The sequence below is a fragment of the Quercus suber genome, unplaced genomic scaffold (genome assembly GCF_002906115.3).
Source record: "Quercus suber isolate HL8 unplaced genomic scaffold, Cork oak 2.0 scaffold_393, whole genome shotgun sequence".
Classification (NCBI taxonomy): domain Eukaryota; kingdom Viridiplantae; phylum Streptophyta; class Magnoliopsida; order Fagales; family Fagaceae; genus Quercus; species Quercus suber.
Window position 1 is genome coordinate 644432 of NW_027069845.1, and position 18773 is coordinate 663204.

The 18773-nt window shown below is 33.1% G+C and overlaps 1 protein-coding gene and 1 long non-coding RNA gene across 2 annotated transcripts; both read right to left on the reverse strand.

Moving 5' to 3' along the window:
- Positions 1-310: 310 nt before the first annotated feature.
- On the reverse strand, positions 311-6799 carry LOC111993862 (uncharacterized). The gene is made up of 6 exons (XM_065761033.1): positions 6739-6799; positions 6497-6640; positions 5922-6002; positions 5517-5624; positions 3055-3575; positions 311-1025 (listed from the first exon to the last, which is right to left on the reverse strand). Exons 1-6 carry the CDS (start codon positions 6797-6799, stop codon positions 399-401), a joined length of 1542 nt encoding a protein of 513 aa, XP_065617105.1. The 3' UTR covers positions 311-398.
- A 7126-nt stretch (positions 6800-13925) lies between these two features.
- On the reverse strand, positions 13926-18267 carry LOC136062229 (uncharacterized). Its single transcript, XR_010624038.1, has 3 exons — positions 17914-18267; positions 14168-14491; positions 13926-14055 (listed from the first exon to the last, which is right to left on the reverse strand). It is a non-coding gene; the product is annotated as an uncharacterized LOC136062229 (long non-coding RNA).
- Between the last annotated feature and the right edge of the window lie 506 nt (positions 18268-18773).

Below are 18773 nucleotides of genomic sequence, written 5' to 3' on the forward strand. Positions count from 1 at the left end.
TTTTTGTTTTATTGAGAAACTACTATATCATCTATTAATTAAATAAATGAGTAGAGATTAAAATTTACTACCACTTGCCTTTGTATATTTAAAAGAAAAGAATATATTTAGTTAAAAGAGTACTGAAGGTAAATCCAACCCATTATTGAGACTCCCAATGATAAAATTCTAGTCTTATAACTATCCTTTGGCAATTGCAGAACATCTTGCTACTATTTATTAAGAAGAAATATAATATTCAATAGATCACACACGCGGTACAAGTTGATCATCATAGGAAATAAATAAATAAATGACTTTATCGATATATATCTGACTCACCAGTGGGTCTTGATTTAATTTTATTTATATGTAAATAAATCAAGACTCTTGAATAAGCTAGGAAGGAACAATTTTACTTAATGTTTAATATGAAAACCAGCTGGAGTTATCAGGTGGTGGTGACGTGGGACTTTCTTGAAGATAGCCCATGTCAAATGAAAGTACAGCGGAAAGCCTGCTATAGCAAAGAATATTAGTAGCAGGACTGCCCATGAATATGATGGAAAAGCTGCAGATTTCAGCTTTTCTCTTAGAATGAAGAAGTGTGCTGCAGAAAAACATATTGCGGTAGATGCTATAGACACATAGAACGCTGTTAAAGCCAACAAAAGCTTCATTGGTAGGGTACTACGAAAACTGCTTTCTTTGCGACCGGAGGTCAGGATTGCAAGGAACATGATCACCGATAACAATGAAGAATAGAAGGAGACATAGGATGAAATGGCAAAAATATTAAATGCTAGCTGCCTTTCGAAGTGGGGATTGCCTTCGTCATCCACGTTACCAGGCACGGTGGTTGACATGTTAAAGGCCACTGTGACAAAGAGACCTGCAACAATTGAGCATGCATTCGATGTGTCGTGTAACCACTTCCCACCCTCTTTCACAAGTTTCTCATGCTGTTCCATGAAGATCTCCCCTGGAGTTTTGTCTGCATTGTTGGAGAGATGAAGGAAGCCTCGTGGCATGGAGTTCATTATGTGCTGTACTCATTAAGACCAAAGGAAACAATGACAACAATAACAACAGAAGAATAATGGCTATTAGGATTTTGGAATTAATTCATCAAGAATTATTTTTTTTTGTTTTAAAAATTGGAATTTTAAATTTTAATTTTTTTTTCTCCGGCTATTGTATATAATAATGGTAGGCTAGCCCACCAAAATTTCAAACACTTTCCCAGCCATTGTTGCATGGATTCGAAGTTTAAATCCAAAAACTATTTTCCACTATTATAAATAGACACTCGACCAAGTCCAAGTCCAACATATATAGTTCTCCCATGATTCTAATTTTCATTTCTAGCTTTGAAATGATATGATTTATATTAAACAGAAACATAAAAGTATGGTTGTTTTCTTAAAGTCATTTTATTTTAATTTATATCTAAAATTGAGGTAATATAAAGTTCCAAATTTACAATTTATGCATTTTTTTTGACATTAAAATGTGTAAAACAAAAAAAGCTAAAAACTAAAAGAATGGTTATCCAATTCTTTCTTTGTGTCTAAGGTTTGTGTACTTGAACGTTAGACCTAGAAACTTTATATTTAAAGCCAATACTCAACACAACAAACTTTGGTATAGTCCTATAAGGGTGATTGACTCAATGACGTCACTGATCAAGAAAGGTTATCAATTGGCACCCTAAAGGTGCATCGTTGCCCAAGTTTTTTCCAGGTTAATGTTTAAAGCTACAAGTGGTTTAAATACCATGCCATGTGTCACAATTTAGTCATTTTACGTCAGCCCTAAGCCCGTACCAACGATGTCAATGATATATGTCACTTGCTATGTCAACAAGTTTTCTTTTTGATATGACCTGAATTCTCGAACTAGTTTTGATCTGGATGTAATACTACTAAACTTTTGACTTTCTTTTATTATTGACTACCCTCTAATTGTTGACTTTTGACTATTTGTTTGACTAGTGGACTTTTTCAATCGAGCCTACCACGTCTAATTATTTTTTTAGGGCATACATTTTGATTTGGGTTGTTTTCTCATGTAAGGCTAAAAAAATACTCAAATTGGCGCATTTGGACCCTGTATGTACCAAATTCACCAGTCCACTTATAAATTTATATCACATCATGTGCCAAACTATCATCCAATTTGGTAACTTTCAAGTCATTATTCAAGCCTACTTTGAGGGATCTTTACAAGCTTTTATTTCAAACTTAAGGCATCATCAAACTTTTACCTTGAGTTTGAGGGAAATTGTTAAAAATAATAATTGTAATGTTTACTATTACTAGGATATGCCCATGTGATGCATGACTTTATTCGAAATTGTATTAACAATTAGTGAGCCACTTGGTAAGGTTTACAACATTCAACAAATATGTAAATTCATTTAAATTATTTTGTATAAACTATTGGTGTAACACATACACATATTAAGATACTTGGCACAAGCTTTATTAATATTTTCTTTGTTGATAATGTTTCAATAGTTTATCTTGAATTAAACTCAACTATCAAGAATTTACTCAAAATTATAAGGTTTAAAACTCAAAAAATATAGTTTTATGTAAAGTAAATTATTGGTTGTGTAGTTTAATCTAGGATAAACTATCTTTATATTATGGAGAAATTTTTTTAATAATTAATGAGAATGTATGCACTTGGTGCATAGAGAAGTTTGCTACTTTGTCTAACTACGGCTTTTAGGAACAACATTTTATTATATAGTATACGATGTAATGGCTTAAGGGGCTCAATTTAGTGTAATGTCCAGTTAGGCTAATCCTAAATTCCTAATTCCTAATTCCTAATCTTTATATATATAAATCTTGCTTAAGGTTTTTTGTAAACATGAATTAAGTATACAGCACAAATATAACTTCTATAGTTTTATCCTATAGATGTAGGTGGTCAAACCTCATACCACATAATTTCCTTACTTGGATTGGTGCTCATATCTTCGTTTCTTTGATTAATAAGAGTATTACTTATTTTATTTATCCCAAAAAAAGAAAGAAAGAAGAAAAGTGCCCTTTGGATTCATACCTCATACCACTTAATCTCCCATTGCATTTGCAATGCAGCCCCAGGAATTAGGCCCAAGTCGCCCGACTTCTGCTCTCCTAGTTCAGCTGCAAGGTGCAGTGCGCTATTCCCGTTGTTATCCAGTTTATGAAACATACTTTCAATCCGTAAATGGCTTTTGCGGAATAGCTCATATACTTGTGTTCGTCTGTACTTGGCTGCCAACAGTACTATATTTTTTCCATCTCTCGTTTCGTCATGGATAGCCATTGGAAACTTGTGTAGTATTCCCATAACCATTTCTTTGATTCCATTTTTTGCCGCAGACAATATGGGTGTCTCGTTCTCTTCCTGTGGCTGTATATGATATGCCGACACAATATCCCTACATGCAGTAATAAAACTAAAGTCTTCATCTTCATATCTAGTTAGCCAAGGGTTCGTCCCTCCGTCGAAGTAGTGCTCTACACTTATAGGTTTGATACAAAGTTTCATGATCTTAACAGACAATCTGTGCGTCTCTTTTATCTTCTTTATTTCCCCTGATCCTCAGAACCATATAACAGAATATATATTATGAACAACCAAATATATTAATGTACATATAGTTACATGAATACAGGGCCGAACCAGGATTTTAATTCAAGGGCCAAACAAACAATTTTTTAATGCAAACTAGTACTATGTTAACAAAATATTAATATGAAAAATGGTGAATTTTTGGTACTAATTTTACAAAGACTAAAACATAGATATCGTTACTCAAATGCATATATTAGATTCTCTAATTAAATTCAAACATATAACTTTATCTATATATATAATAATAAGTGAAGCTGAAGGAAACTCAAATTAAAATTCTAAATTAAAATTCCAATTCTGCACTATGTGTCATAAATTATTTATTTTTAAAGAATTTTATTTCTTAATTTTAGAATCAAATATGGGACCACATCATAAATATTGATTGAAATGAGTTATTAAGTACAAAAATCAAAAAGTCTAGAATAAATGAATCGTTAAAAAAAAAAAGTATTTCACAATAATTAAAAATAAATAAAAACATAGACAATTTATATTTTATACCTAATAATATTTTTACAAATTTTTTTAAAGATTTAACAAAATATAAAAATGATTATCAAAAGTATTTAAATTATATATATAAGAATTATATTATGCATCTTATTGTATATCTTTAAGTGTATCCATAGAAGATACAAGCTAGTTTAATTTAATTGTCATTGAAAAGCAAAACTGTTTGCATGTGTTTCCTTGATAAATGCAAGTATGTATTTGAATTAATTGGGGGTGCATCTAAGTTTTGCCTTTTTACAAAAAGCTCACCACCTAATGTAAGATCAATAACACAATAAATAATTCTTTCAGCAAAAAAAAAAAAAAAAAAAAAGGGGGGGGGGGTTGGGGTTGGTACCGTGGCATTGTAGTTTGTAATCTTTGATAGAGAAATTAAATGGATTGTTGGTTCTGAAAATTATTTGAAAAAATTGATTGTTTTTCAATGGGATGTGAACGCAAATGTGCTTGGTTTGCCGATTGGAAATTGCATAGGATGAGTGAGAAAATTCGAGATAATATTGATTTTCATATCTGATGTACAAAGTGGGTTGTGAACATTTTTTCTAATAGAGATAGTCATGGTGTTTTGATCCAATTAAACCAGAGGGAGAGAACGTTATGTTTGCTTGTGTTACAATATTGTAAACATAATCCTTCATAGAGGTTACAAGAATTCTTCAAAATGGATCGAGAGTGATAAAGATATCAGAGCGAGAGGAGGTGGGTACAGTTGTTTGCAGCAGCTAGCTAGAACCCTTCATTAATTCGGAATGATTTGTATTTTTCTTTCAAAAAAACCAAATATTTGTAGCTAAATTTTCCATAATGTAATAATCAAATAAAAGTTATATATACCTTCTAATTACATGTAAAATATTTTTTGAACTAATTACTGTTACCAAGAAAAAAAATCGGTGTTACAAACAATGAACAAATAAAGGTCAAACAACTTAACAACAAAAGTATGTATGTTAAATTTAAAAGAAAAAAAAATTAAAATAATTAAGTAACATGGTGTGAAGTTCAGAAAAAGTAAAAAACTTCACACACCACACAGCTACATTTGATCTCAGTGTGCATAATCACAGAAATGTGATGTCTAATTTTTTTTTAATGAGTTCTTTTGATAATTTTTTAAATTTTACTTTTATATGTAATATTAAAGGTGGGCCATACCCCTTGTGGGTTTGGCCCTGCTTGAACATCTTTACTGTGCTAACCTTGTGGACACAACTCAAAGGAGTGACTCACATTTTCAATGCAATTTTCATGTGTAAATATGTGTGCAATAAATAATGTATAATAAACACTACTTGTAACAAGTATTTTCCATTAAAATTTTCCTATTTTCAAATGGAGAAACATAAAATAAGGAAGGCTAAAAAGTGAAAAGGATGGCGTACCAAATCCAAGAATGCGCTTTATTCCTTTGCAAGCAAACATGATAATCATACAGGGGACGCAACAATATTTCCAAAATGAATAATGCTTAAGATCTTCACTTTGGGATCCTTCAAAAAATAAGATTAGATTATTATAATGTGCAAATAGTAAGATTCACTAGTAGTCTACCATTGGATGTAGTTTTTTTGCTGAAAAGTTGTACCTAAAAGAAGATAGGCTTTAGGAAAAAAAAAAAGTTAAGAACTTATTAAAAAAAAAAAAAAATTAAGGCCATTAAAGTATCCAACCCAAAAATTAATAGGTGGAGAGGACCAACTTGGACATAAACCTTTACTAAGTCTTGAACCCAACCGATGCAGGATTTTTAGCATTTAGAACACACTTGTTACAATTGCACTACTCACCTTCATGTCTCGATTTAGTGGTAACATTCGATCTTTCAGGATTCTCTTCATCTGCATTTTTGACTTTGTCACATACTTTTCCTATAATAGCCAATAGAGATTAGGAGAGAAATTAGGAACTAGTTTGGTTATGTGACGAAGTGCACACATAATTAAATATAAATATAAAAAAAGAAAAGAAAAAAGAGAGGCTTTTCATTGGTTATGTATTTTTGTGTGTGTTAAAGTTTTTGCTGAGAAAATAATATAGGAGACTCCAAATGAGAAGCTAATATAGCATACATGGACATTATATTAAACCCCAAAACTTAAGTTTATAGTCTTGAACCAGTTATGTTATATTAAGTATTAATCACGGCCAAAGGCTTTATAACTGAATTGGTACTTCCCTATATATAAAATGCTTAAGGTTCTAGGGAGAAAAAGTTTCGAACTGTTGCTCATTCCTTCCTTCTAAAACAAAATCACTCATTCATTCCCATTGCCATAATTTCTTGTTCTATCATTTGTTTCAATGTGATTTTTTTAAGTGACTTTAATTAGTTATTCTTAATGTAAGATTTTATTTCACTTACCAACTTGAATTATAGTCCACCTCCACAGCAATTGAATGAAGCTGACGCATGTTTGGTAGTTCTCCGGAAATTTGTGTTCACGCCTTTTATTCAATGGTCTTGTAAGACTCTTATCAATTTTCTTAGGCACGTCAACCGGTGTCCCTTCGAAAAAACAACAGAAAATAATGATATGTAATGCTGTACAACAGAAATAATTCGAAGGTATAACGTAGAGAAATTATTAGGTGTGCTAATTGCACCTAATAATCTCTCGTGAATGTATTGAACAACTCGGATTTTAACAACTAAGAGCATTCCCATCGGCTTGACAATTTAGTAACACTTACAATGATAAATGATGATGCTCCACCATCCAAGGTGGCAACCACTTCGGAAGGCAGAAGGCTTCTCTGCTAAGAGATGGATCGGCAATATTCCATTCTCATCCACACAAGTAGCAAGTTCTCCGTGTAGGAGAAGTATCCGATATGCCAAATCTGTCAACCACAATGTTTAAAATATGGTTTAGCAAGTATTCAATCAGCCAGCCAATTTCACCAATATACCGTAGATTCTATGATTTTGTTACAAGTAAACATGTAGCAACTATTGGTTTAAACATTAGTTTATTAAATTAAATTATCTGACAGGCATGAAGTGAATTTCAACAAATAAATTAAAATGCTCACCCCAATACTCCCTTTTGATGGCACAGTGTAGAATTGTCTCACCATCTTCTTTTCTATAGTAGGATGTGCCTAGATGGCTTCCACAGATGGAATGGAGGAGAAAGAAAATCTCTGTTCTACCAAGCAGAGCAGCCAAGAAGAGAGGGCTCTTACCCTCCTTGTTGCGTTCATTCCCCATTGATGGATCAGCTTCAGCAATGCAGATACACGTACTCAGACTCCCTGTTGATGCTGCCACATGCAAAGGGGTATCCCCCTGATCGTTTTTATATTGTAGAACATTCTTGAATCGGTCTTTGTTATCATAAATTATTTTTATGAGTTCCTCAACAATATCTTCTAAGCCATGGGCGATAGCTAAGTGCAAGACTGTTTCCCTTAACATCGCCATCACCTTGTGAGCCTGATCAAAATGTTCCCGATATATGATGACAACTTCAGCCCACTGCCGGGACCTGATTTTTCTGTATATTTCTTTTTCGAAATTGATAGTTTCTTCGAAATTGTCTGTAATTTCTTCCAAATTTTCAAGACCAACTGGACTAAACACCCTGGAGAACATACTTCTATTTTATGCAAAAGGTATGTTTGTGGAGCTCACATTACTGGAACTGTCTATCAATTTTATAGTATCAAGTATCAACAAAGCCCAATGATGTTGGCACAGGAAAAAAAGAGAAAAGAAAAGGAAAAAAAGAAATGGACAAGGAAAAGAGAAAGAAAAAGAAAAAGTGGAATAATTAATTATTCCATGCTGGGAACTTGTAGTGCTACTACCACAAGTGCTGTGATTCGAGATGGCAAAGACCCTAATGTTCTTTTAGTGCTAATAAATACCTCTTATTAAAGAAAAAAAAAATCCATATTAATTAACATAACAAGCAAATGAAAATCAACATTAAAACAATCAAGTGCACAGTGTTATGATTATATTGAGATACAATTGATGTTGGACTAGCCTTATTATTATTATTATTATTATTATTATGATTATTATTTGCTTCTTAGGATTTTTGAATTTCTATAATCTTTATCTGATCCAAGTTCCAACTTCTAAATATTATCTTGTACTCCGAAATATATAAGCAGAATATAAACAATACTATGACTTTGTGAGAGTGACATTTCATTCAACCTACTGTTTTTCAATCAAATGGAACCTTGTCTTTGAAAAAGCGAAAGACTAAAGAGGGAACATTAACAAGTTAAATGAGAAAGCATTCATGGGATCATCAACTGTGCATATCTTTAAGGAAACGATTGAAATGGGAGATATGAACATGCACGCAATAACTGTAGAAAGGCCAATATAATGGTGTTATCATGTTATGTACATCAGTTCCAAAAAAATGTAGACTGTCCAACAAGGACAACCCTGCCTGCAGACCAGCATAGCAGGCCTGAGCATCCACGTCCGACACCAAATACGGGAGAACCACTTAAACCCCATTATAGAAAATCTCAGGATACACCGCTGAGAATCACGAACTCAGTTTGGTGAAAATTCTTCACTCCTCTGAGGATGGTTATAGCCATTACCAAATATCCAGTACTGCCACAATAAAAAATGGCTGAAACCACCACACATCCTTACTGTGATGATCACTTTACAAGTATAAATACTTGTGGAGTATGGGAGACAAGAGTCAGGATTCAAGTCTCCAGAAAAGAGTTTTACACACATATATACTTAGGTTAGGTTAGAGTAGAATTTTTACTTTGTATCAAATAAAAAAATAAAAAATGCAGAAATTAAGGAAATACGGAAAAAAAGAAAAAGAAAAAAAGTAGTAATTATCTTCTTTTTTTTTTTCCCTTCGACAATCGAAAAAGTAATAATAATTAAATATCGACAACAGTTCCATATAAGGAGTGACTCCAATATAATATAGTTAACATATATATAGAACAACTAGAATCAATGTCTAGCTTCTCAGCAAAAAAAAAAAAAAAGAATCTATGTCTGGCTCCTCAGCAAAAAATAAGAATCTATGTCTGGCTAGTTTCACAAAAAAAGAAAAAGAAAAAAAAGAAAAAAAGAATCAATGTCTAGTTACTTTCTATAATCATATTTTCTCCTAATTTAAGCATTGGATCTATTTAGGGCAGGGTTACATTAGTAACATTTCGTGTTGTTAGTACTTATAGTAGGCGTCTTCCGGTTAGTTCGTGTGTAATGAACTGCTTCAACAGGAAAAAACCGTGGCAAGCATGGTTTCTTTGTCATTTGTTGAACAAGAATTTAGCTTTCTCCTTTGTCTATACCAAACCAAAAAAAAAAAAAAAAAGAATAAAACCTTGCATTAAAAAAGAGAGAGGGCCAGAGGGGGACAAAAATAAAAAAGAAAAGAAGGAATATGTTAGCTTAAATGGGAACACACACAATGCTAATAGTGGGATTGAGATTAGCTGCAGTACCTAGGGTATTGCACCTGATACAATAGTAATGAATGGTTGAGAGAGGGCTAGAGGGGGACAAATATAAAAAAGAAAAGAAGGAATATCTTAGCTTAAATGGGAATACACGCAATGCTAATGGTGGGATTGAGATCATGTGCAGTACCTAGGGTAATGAACTGCTTCAACAGGAAAAAACTGTGGCTAGCATGGTTTCTTTGTCATCTTCTAAACAAGAATTTAGCTTTTTCTTTTGTCTATACCAAACCCCAAAAAAACGAAAAAAGAAAAAAAAGAACCTTGCATTAAAAAAGAGAGAGGGTCAGAGGTGGACAAAAAGAAAAAAAGAAAAGAAGGAATATGTTAGCTTAAATGAGAACATATGCAATGCTAATGGTGGGATTGAGATCAAGTGCAGTACCTAGGGTATTACACCTGATGCAATAGTAATGAATGGTAGAGAAGCAACTTTCAATCTTAGCTATTAAATAAAAAATATTTTAAAATAAAAGTAAAAAGTTAAAAATGTAAAAAAATTTGTGAAGAAAATGATGTAATTTCATGGTGTAATTTAGCAATTGCACCTAATCTCAATCCACTAATGATGCATAGTTTAAGAAAAGAATATAGGCTAATTAATGAGTTGTACTTGTACATACCTTTACCCCAAAAACTAATAAATGTAAATGACTTGCATGTATAAGCATTCCTTAGTCAAATAACCCTTTCCTAATTGCATTCATTCTTAGCAGTAGAGCCATGATTTAACCTTATGGAAACAAAATTTTATACACAAGTATATATGCATATGTACTTTGACCATATATATATATATATTGATAGGTCAAGAATGTATTGATCTCTTTGTAATGAATTAACTAATTAATTAGCCAAGTTAATTAATTAATCCAATTAACATATAATACGCATGGTAGCACAAACAAGATTGCTATTTGCGACGAAACTTTTTTGATGACTACAAAAACCCATCGGAAAAACTAGCTTTTCAACGGCAAGTCTCTTTCGTCGACAATTACTCGTCGAATATTAAAATATTTGTGACAGCAAAATGAGTTAGTCAAAAATGCCTATTATTTTTGTTGAAAATATGATTTATTTTGGAGGGAAATGTTCCTGCCTTACTTTTTATGACGGCATAAAAATGTTCATCGCTAATAAAGTATTATTTACAACGACTGAATAAAAACCATCAGAATTATTAACACTTGTGACGGCTTTTGTGCATCGAAAATACAAAAAAAAAAAAAAATTTATGGTGTTACTATTTGCGACAAACATTCTTCCATTGTAGATATGAAAGAGGGTATTATTTACAATGACTAAAGAAAAACTGTCGAAACTATTAACACTTGTGATGGCTTTTCTGTGTCGAAAATATAGAAAATATATATTTTTATGGTGTTATTATTTGCAACAAACCTTCTTCTATCGTAAATATAAAAGAGGGTATTATTTACGACGACTGAAAAAAAAAAAAAAAAAAAACCGTCGGAACTATTAACACTTGTGATGGCTTTTGTGCGTCAAAAATACAAAAAATATATTTTTTATGGTGTTATTATTTGTGACAAAAATTATTCCATCGTAAATATAAAAGAGGGTATTAGCGATAGCCATGAAGCCATCAAAAATGGTAAAATATTTTGGAGGGAAAATTCCCTTCTTACTTTTCACATTTGTGATGACATTTATCCATCACAATTATTTTTTTTATTTTTCTAATTGGGTTTGTATTTGCGATGAACATGTTGACCGTCGTAAATAGTTAATTTGCTTGAAAAGAAAGAATGTATTAGTGATGGAATTGGATCCCTCCCAATAAATAATATTTGCGATGGACCTAAGTCGTTGACAATGGTAATTTTTTTAAAGGGGGGGAATTCATGCCCATATTTTTCATGTGTTTGACAGTTGTTTTCCATCACTATATATTGCATTCTTATTTGTGATGGACATTATGGTCGTCCTTAATAATTAAAATTTTCTTAAGAAAAGAAGGTATTAGCGACGGTAAAGTAAATCTGTCACAATAAAGGTGATTTCCAACATACATATGGTCGTAAAAAATTATTATTTTCTTTGAATGGTAAATTTTCCTCAATTTTGTCTTAAAACTCTAAAATTTTTTATTTTTTAATTTTAAAAATTGCAAAAAAACATCTTTCAAGACCATCCAAGTACTTAAGGGCCATTTTGGTCATTTTAGAAGTAAAAGGTATTTTGATCATTTTGAAGCTTTTAAAGACACTTTTGTCACTTTAGAAGTTTAAGGGTATTTTGGTCATTTCCTTGCTTTGATGTTGTATTTTAGCCATTTTGGGTGGTCGGATTGTGTCAACGGGGTTAAAAAAAGTTTCCTAGTGGGTGGGTACAACAACATAAGTCCATCATGCAACCAGATGGAGAACCAAAATCTGACTGTTGGATTGGTAGAATGTATGTGTCTGTAAATTACAGTAACAATTAGATGGTCAGATTGTGAGAACAGAGCAGTCAAATCCTGCAAAACTTCGTTAAAGTCTATTAAATTTGGTCAATCTTTGGTCAAATTCTTCAAAGTTGGTTCCAGGACCATTGGATTTTATCAAATTAGGTTGATCAGAGAGGTTTTAAGTGGGTTTTAGGTATTGGTTAGTATTTTAAGGTTTTTTTTGGTTTTCATGCTTTTACCAGTTTTTAGTTTTAAAATGGCCAAGTCAAAGATCATATGTAGATCCATTAGGGTCATTTTTTAGGATTTTGGTTGTATTTTGTAAGAAATTTTCTCGATTCTTAGTAATATTTATATAGTAATTTTCTAGTTTTATGTGCAGAAATAAATAAATAGATAAATGTTTTACTTTATTGAAATAGAACACACAGTACAAGTCCAACATCAATATTGGTGGAAAAAGTTTATCAATCAATAACCTGAACCATTGGACCCTTGAATAAGATTGGAATGTAGATACTAGTTAATCTTCCAAAAGCCAGTGAGGAATATTCATCCTGTATTTACGTTGTGGCACCTTCTTCAAGGTAGCCCAAGCCAAATGAAAGTAGAGTGGAAACACTCCCATAGAAAACAATGTTACCAGCAGGTAGGCCACCATATACGAGGTGGAAGACACAAATTTTAGTTGATCCCTGAAGATGAAGAAATGTCCAGTTGTGAAAGATATCAAGGTAGAAGCTATAGACATGTAGAACGCTGTTAAGCCTAGCAAAAGCTTCCATGGTAAGGCGTGGCGAAAATCCCTTTCTCTACACCCAGATGTGAGAATTGCAAGGAACATGACTACTGCTAACAGTGAAGAGTAGAAGGAGACAAATGATGAACCTGCGAAAATTTTGGATGCCTTACTGTGTTTGTTCCCGTCGATACCATCAGGCAGGGCGGTTGCCGTGGAAAAGGCAATGGATACGAAGAGACCTGCTACTACTGAGCATGCATCTGATGTGCTTATTAGCCAATCCCCACCCTCTTTAACAAGATCCTCGTGGTTTTTGGTGAAGACCTCTTCTGGGGTTTGGCCATTCTTGTTGAGGAGAGGAAGGAAGCCTCTTTTCATGGAGTTCTTTATGTACTACATCCCAAAATTAAAAGACAAGGTTATTCTTTCCTACATCTGTGGTCATGTTACAAACTAAGGAACACATTTGTTTCTTTCTGAAAGCATGTTTGCAACCCCATTGTATTAATCTATGGTAGTTAATCTCCGACTTGCCATGATTAGGTTGTGGCTTGATTGTTCATCCAAGATCTCTCTCTCTCTCTCTCTCTCTCTGTATTTTAAATAAAAACTAATTTGTGACTCATTTTTCTATTAACGAAAACATTCAACAATAGTGATGATAAAATGGTCTTATTTATATGTGTGAGATGGTCATTTAAACTTTAGAACATAATATTATGTATGAATCACTTCACACCAAAATTAAGAAAATTAAAATGGACATTCGATGCAAAATTAGATTACAATTAGAAGCTAATTGAATTCCATTTGAATTTTGATTATGATTTGACTTTAATATATTACTTATGACTAAAATACTATCCAAAATCTCACTCTCTCTCCCTCTCTCCCAAAATCAAATGCTCAAAAATATTTTGTGTCATCCTTAGCACATTATTCTGTAAACCTAGTTAGTGGTGGGCTAGAGTTTGAATTTTTTTAGTGTGCAAATAAAAATATGATGATTAAGTCTTGTTTTCTTCGTAAATATTATCTTCCTACTATGTATAGACATATAAAATAATACTATAAACACAAATTCAAGATATAAATTAAGTACTTTATAATCCAATTTGTACCCAAAAAAGTTGGGGGGTGCCAGCTCAGGGTTGGCGCCTTCCTCATCACTATTTAAGGGAGGAGTGTTTGAGGAGATCTGCAGGTTCCCAGTTGCGGTACTAGGGGCGAACAACTGCTGCAGTGATGGGTAGTCTGGGCATCCCTTATTCCTTAAGCTATTTGCACCACGATTGCTCTGGAATGTCATTGGAAACATTAGCACACTAAACGCAGCAAGTTCACAAGAGGCATATTGCATGAATAAATAATTGCAATAAATCAAAATTAATAAACAACAGTAAACATACCGCAACCACATTCTGCCACACCTCATCAGAGCAAGTCACTGTTTGGGTATGCTCGTCCCACCCCAATCCTGTGTGTCTTAGCAACTGGCTCCACTAACGTTGTTTGGTACGAAGCCTATTATGCTTCTGTTGAACTTGGTTAGGGATAAAATCTTTCCCGCACCTTTGGTTAAGTTCCGTTGTGATTGATGTCCACATGGAACCCTTGAACACACCTTTTGCCATGTTACCCTTAAGTTGTTCCTCTAACATTATCTCAATAAATACATGTTCTACATGGGAAGGCCACAATTTCTCCTCTTGATCTTGTGATTCATGTGCCATCTATTTCAAACATGCCACGTGGTAAGCTTATGACAGTTGATAATTTTAACAATTGAACAATAGGACTATAGAATTCATTTAAGGGGTCCAAAAACTGAAAAATCTTCCATACTTAACTCAATAAAGATACGAAAAAGCATGCACTGAATGTAAGAAACAATGGTAATATATAATAAACAGTGGTAATATATAAATCCTTCATCGAGGTTTACTACATATACAATGTGACCAGATATACAAAAAACAGTGGTAATATATAAATCCTTCATCGAGGTTTACTACATATACAATGTGACCAGATATAAAAAAACAGTGGTAATATATAAATCCTTCATCGAGGTTTACTACATATACAATGTGACCAGATATACAAAAGATGGAAGATCAAAGCAATGATTTAGTAAACTGAATAAGTGGTCACAAATACTACTAGGTTAGTGCATGGTTAAGTACATAGCAATCTATAAAACAGTACGCTACTGAACATAATGGGAACAAAATATGTCAGCAGTATATCAAAAGGAACATGCACTAAATTGCCTTGACTAGGCATCCGCCTCTTCCTACGGCAGGTCATCTGACAATCGATCTGGAGAGGACACAGGGGAAACGTTGGGCCGAAGAGATCTGTTACGGCCCACCATTGCTCTGCGATAATTCTGTTCAATACGCTTCCACCTCCTAATTACCCGCCTCACGGGAAAGGCCTTCCCCATGCGGGCATTAAGATTCTCTGTGATCTCCTGCCACACTTGCGCATTGGCATGACAACGACGCAAATTCCCACAAACAAAGTGTCCAAGTACAGAGTCACACAACACATCCTCACAATTGGCATCCCATGTTGTCAACTCCGCAGCCATCTTAAAGAACAACACACATCTCATACACAACCATATCACAAGTACAATAAAGATATCCCAGTATATTTAGAGGAACAAAGATTGAGCACATGGTAGTGTGTATGATACGTTTACAAATTTTTTTAAACAAAAATGCATAGGCATCGAACTAAGGAGAATTATAATGAAGTATTATGATCATTGATCAGTGGGCCCACTCCAGCACAATGGTTGTGACAAGTCACAAGTGACATATGTCTCTATGTGGTTTGGCATGTCCACTTGGGCAGGGGCATAGGTATGCAGCCAAGCGACTTATTATGTTTTTTAATATCCTAAAATCTTTTTTTTTTTCAAACTAATAAGTGTAATTACTTGGCCAAAAAAAACTGAAAGTATAATAATAAGAATTGGTTTTTAGTTGAACGGTTAAATATTGATTACACAAAATAGTTAATTAGATATGCCAGTTATGAATATGTTAAAAGACAGTTAAGTATTAGCTCTAACAAGAATTTTCTCTTTACCATGAGTTGCTACCTCCTGTGAAACTCAATTCATTCATACGATTTTTAAACACTGATATTAACTATAATTTGTGAAAGTACATGCTATCATTAGTAATTATAAAGGGTTATGTTATGTTGAAAAAACATTATCCAATAACAAAATGGTCAACAATTTTGAAACATCCAGAAAAGCAAATCTCTTTCAGAGTCAGAATAAATGTCAGAATAAATGTCATTCAGAGTAAATGTCATTCATCAGTATAAATGTCATTCATCAGTAAATTCAAATAAAAGCAAATCTCTTTCTCTTTATTTCATAGGACACACGGCAACAGGAAACAACAAACTCAAAACTAAAATGTGAAATTGACAATTAGATATCATTTAAAAATATTTTAGGAGCAACACACAACCACCGAGTCATGTTTTCAGAAGCTGCTTGTAATGTTTTATCTTTGGTCTGGTGACACACGGCCATACATGTACCTGATTATAGTTTCTTACATCAAATAAAGTTCTATCTATTACCTCAAAAAAAAAAAAAAAAAAAAAAAAGGTAATTACCTAAAAAAATAAGTTATCATACTTGTTTTACCTAAAAATAAGGTAATGACACAAGACCACCTTATGTCTTTGACTAAATTATCCATTTATGACTTCTATAAGTTATCATACTTGTTTTATAATTTTTCTCATCCTGTTTTCCTAGGTTCTAACTTTTACCAAGGACTATTAATTTTAACAAACCCCATAAACAAATGCGTTAACTACTGTAAACAAAGAGAGACTCATAGCTAAGTGATGTGTAATTAACTTAGGAATTCAATCTCACCAACTAGAAAAGGAATAAGTCCTCCAAAGAGGTTGGAACTCAAATCAATGAATGCATTGAGAGCTACGTTTAATGGACTTGGTAGCTGTCCATGTAGTTGATTGAAAGAAACATTTAGCAGTGCTAAATTAGAAATAGTTTCCCAAAACCAGCTGGGGATGGAACCTGAAATGCTAGCATATGAGAAGTCTAGATGCTTGAGCTTCTTCTGTGATTTAAGCCAAGCTGGAATTGAAGTACCCAAATGACAATTACCCATACAAAGATCCTGGAGTTGGAATGAAGGGACCCAATTGGGACCCAAGTGTAAAGATTTCAGCTTAGTTAGCTTTGAAAAATGTGATTCTGTGAGAATTTCTGTCAATTTTTTAGAAGAAACATCGAAATTGACCAACTCAGAAAGTTGTCCTAAACTATCTGAGAGAGTCCCATTAAGAAGGTTACAGGCTAGATCAAGATCAACCAGATTTTCAAGCTGACCCAACCAATTTGGTAATGTACCATACAATTGATTAGATGGCAAGGCCAAGTATTTCAGACTAGACAGTGGGCTCTAGAGAGGCAGTTTTTTTTTTTTTTTTGATATATCATTTGACACAATTTAAGTACATTAAAATAATTAATGCAGTGAGTTGAAAAAAAAAATTAAAACATTTGCTCTAAGTGTAATTCACTTAACAAAGTTTCAAAGATTAAAATTCTAATTGTGAATTCTTCAAAAAAAAAACACCCCACTACCAGAAACTTCCAGAAACTTAAATGGAGGGAACTTTGATAACAAATTCCAGAAAAATCGCACCATTTATCACACATTTCTTAGTTCCATAAATTATTCAAAACAAAAAAAACACCCCATAACCACGGGTTTCAATTTCCCAAATCAGATGCTTACCTAAACATCAAACAAAGAAAAAAAGAAAAAACAAAAACAGACAAGCACAATACAGGTTCACCACGGGTTGAAAACCCATACCCACAGGTTTCAATAGATCACATCAGATGCCCAAACATCAAACAAAGAACAAAAATCAGAGAACCAAACATCACCACGGGTTGAAAACCAGGATTCCACAGGTTGATACAAGTTAAATCAGATGCAAAAACCCAAAACGTCAAACAAAGAAAAAAAAGGAAAAAAATCAACAGAGAAGCAAACTCCTTGAATCGATGTAAGAGATGCGAAATCCCTTGCTATTACCAACAAATCAGATGTATAAACAGCTCAACTGTAAACAATACCTTCGGACTTCACTGGAAAAAGCTGAGAAAGAGCTCGGTGGTTGGCGCGTCAAGCACTGCGTTACCGTGACACGGCGGCGCGGGTTGGCTGAGCTCGGATCTGTGAAATGGTGTGTGAGGAGGTGAGGGCAGTGAGAGCTTCTCAACGGTGGTACTGGAATGGAGAGGAGAGAAATTTTAGATGAGAGACCCAAACTTGTTTTCTGAAGAGTGAAGAGGGAACTGTGAGGTGAAAGGGCTAAAGAGAGAGCCGTTGAGGACAGTATCAAAAGGCACGCCCCACGTGAATGCCTCAGATGGTGGGACCGGATATGAAATGTGAATTACAACTTTGCCACTGAAAACAGAAAATCAAAAACTGAAAACTGAAAACAGCCTACAGTAGTTTTCAGTTTTCACAACTCATAACTCAAAAACTAGAAAATTGAGTATTGAAAACAGAGTTATGAAAACAAAAAAATTTTGCAGGCAAACGAGTATTTTGTTATGGGTCCCACCATTTTTAAGAATTGAGTTTTGAAAACAGAGAATTGAGTCATGAAAACTAGTGAACCAAACGGCCTCTTAGTGTTTATATATGGATTATCTCAAAATTTTAAAGATTATTAAGTATATCTACTTTTGGCCTCCCAATCCTAATTTTAAAATTGATACTATAAATAAAATAATTTAAAAATATATAAAAGAAATAAAGTATAAGATTCCCTATATTCATTTGAAAAAATCACAATCCTTAAATTAGAGTTTATATACCAATTACTAAAATTAATTAGTCATTCATAAAATTCAATGAACATATAGTTATCTTGACAATTATCTTAAAAATTAAAGAAAAAAAAAAAAAAAAGGAGTTTTTTTTT

What these genes read in the sequence shown, in the direction of transcription:
- LOC111993862 (XM_065761033.1), bottom strand. Translation starts at nt 6,799, where the DNA reads ATGGGAATGCTCTTAGTTGTTAAAATCCGAGTTGTTCAATACATTCAC. An exon ending in CACTAAATCGAGACATGAAG is followed by an intron (nt 5,625 to 5,921) that starts GTGAGTAGTGCA and finishes TATTTTTTGAAG; the next exon opens with GATCCCAAAGTGAAGATCTT. An exon ending in AAAGCGCATTCTTGGATTTG is followed by an intron (nt 3,576 to 5,516) that starts GTACGCCATCCT and finishes TCTGAGGATCAG; the next exon opens with GGGAAATAAAGAAGATAAAA.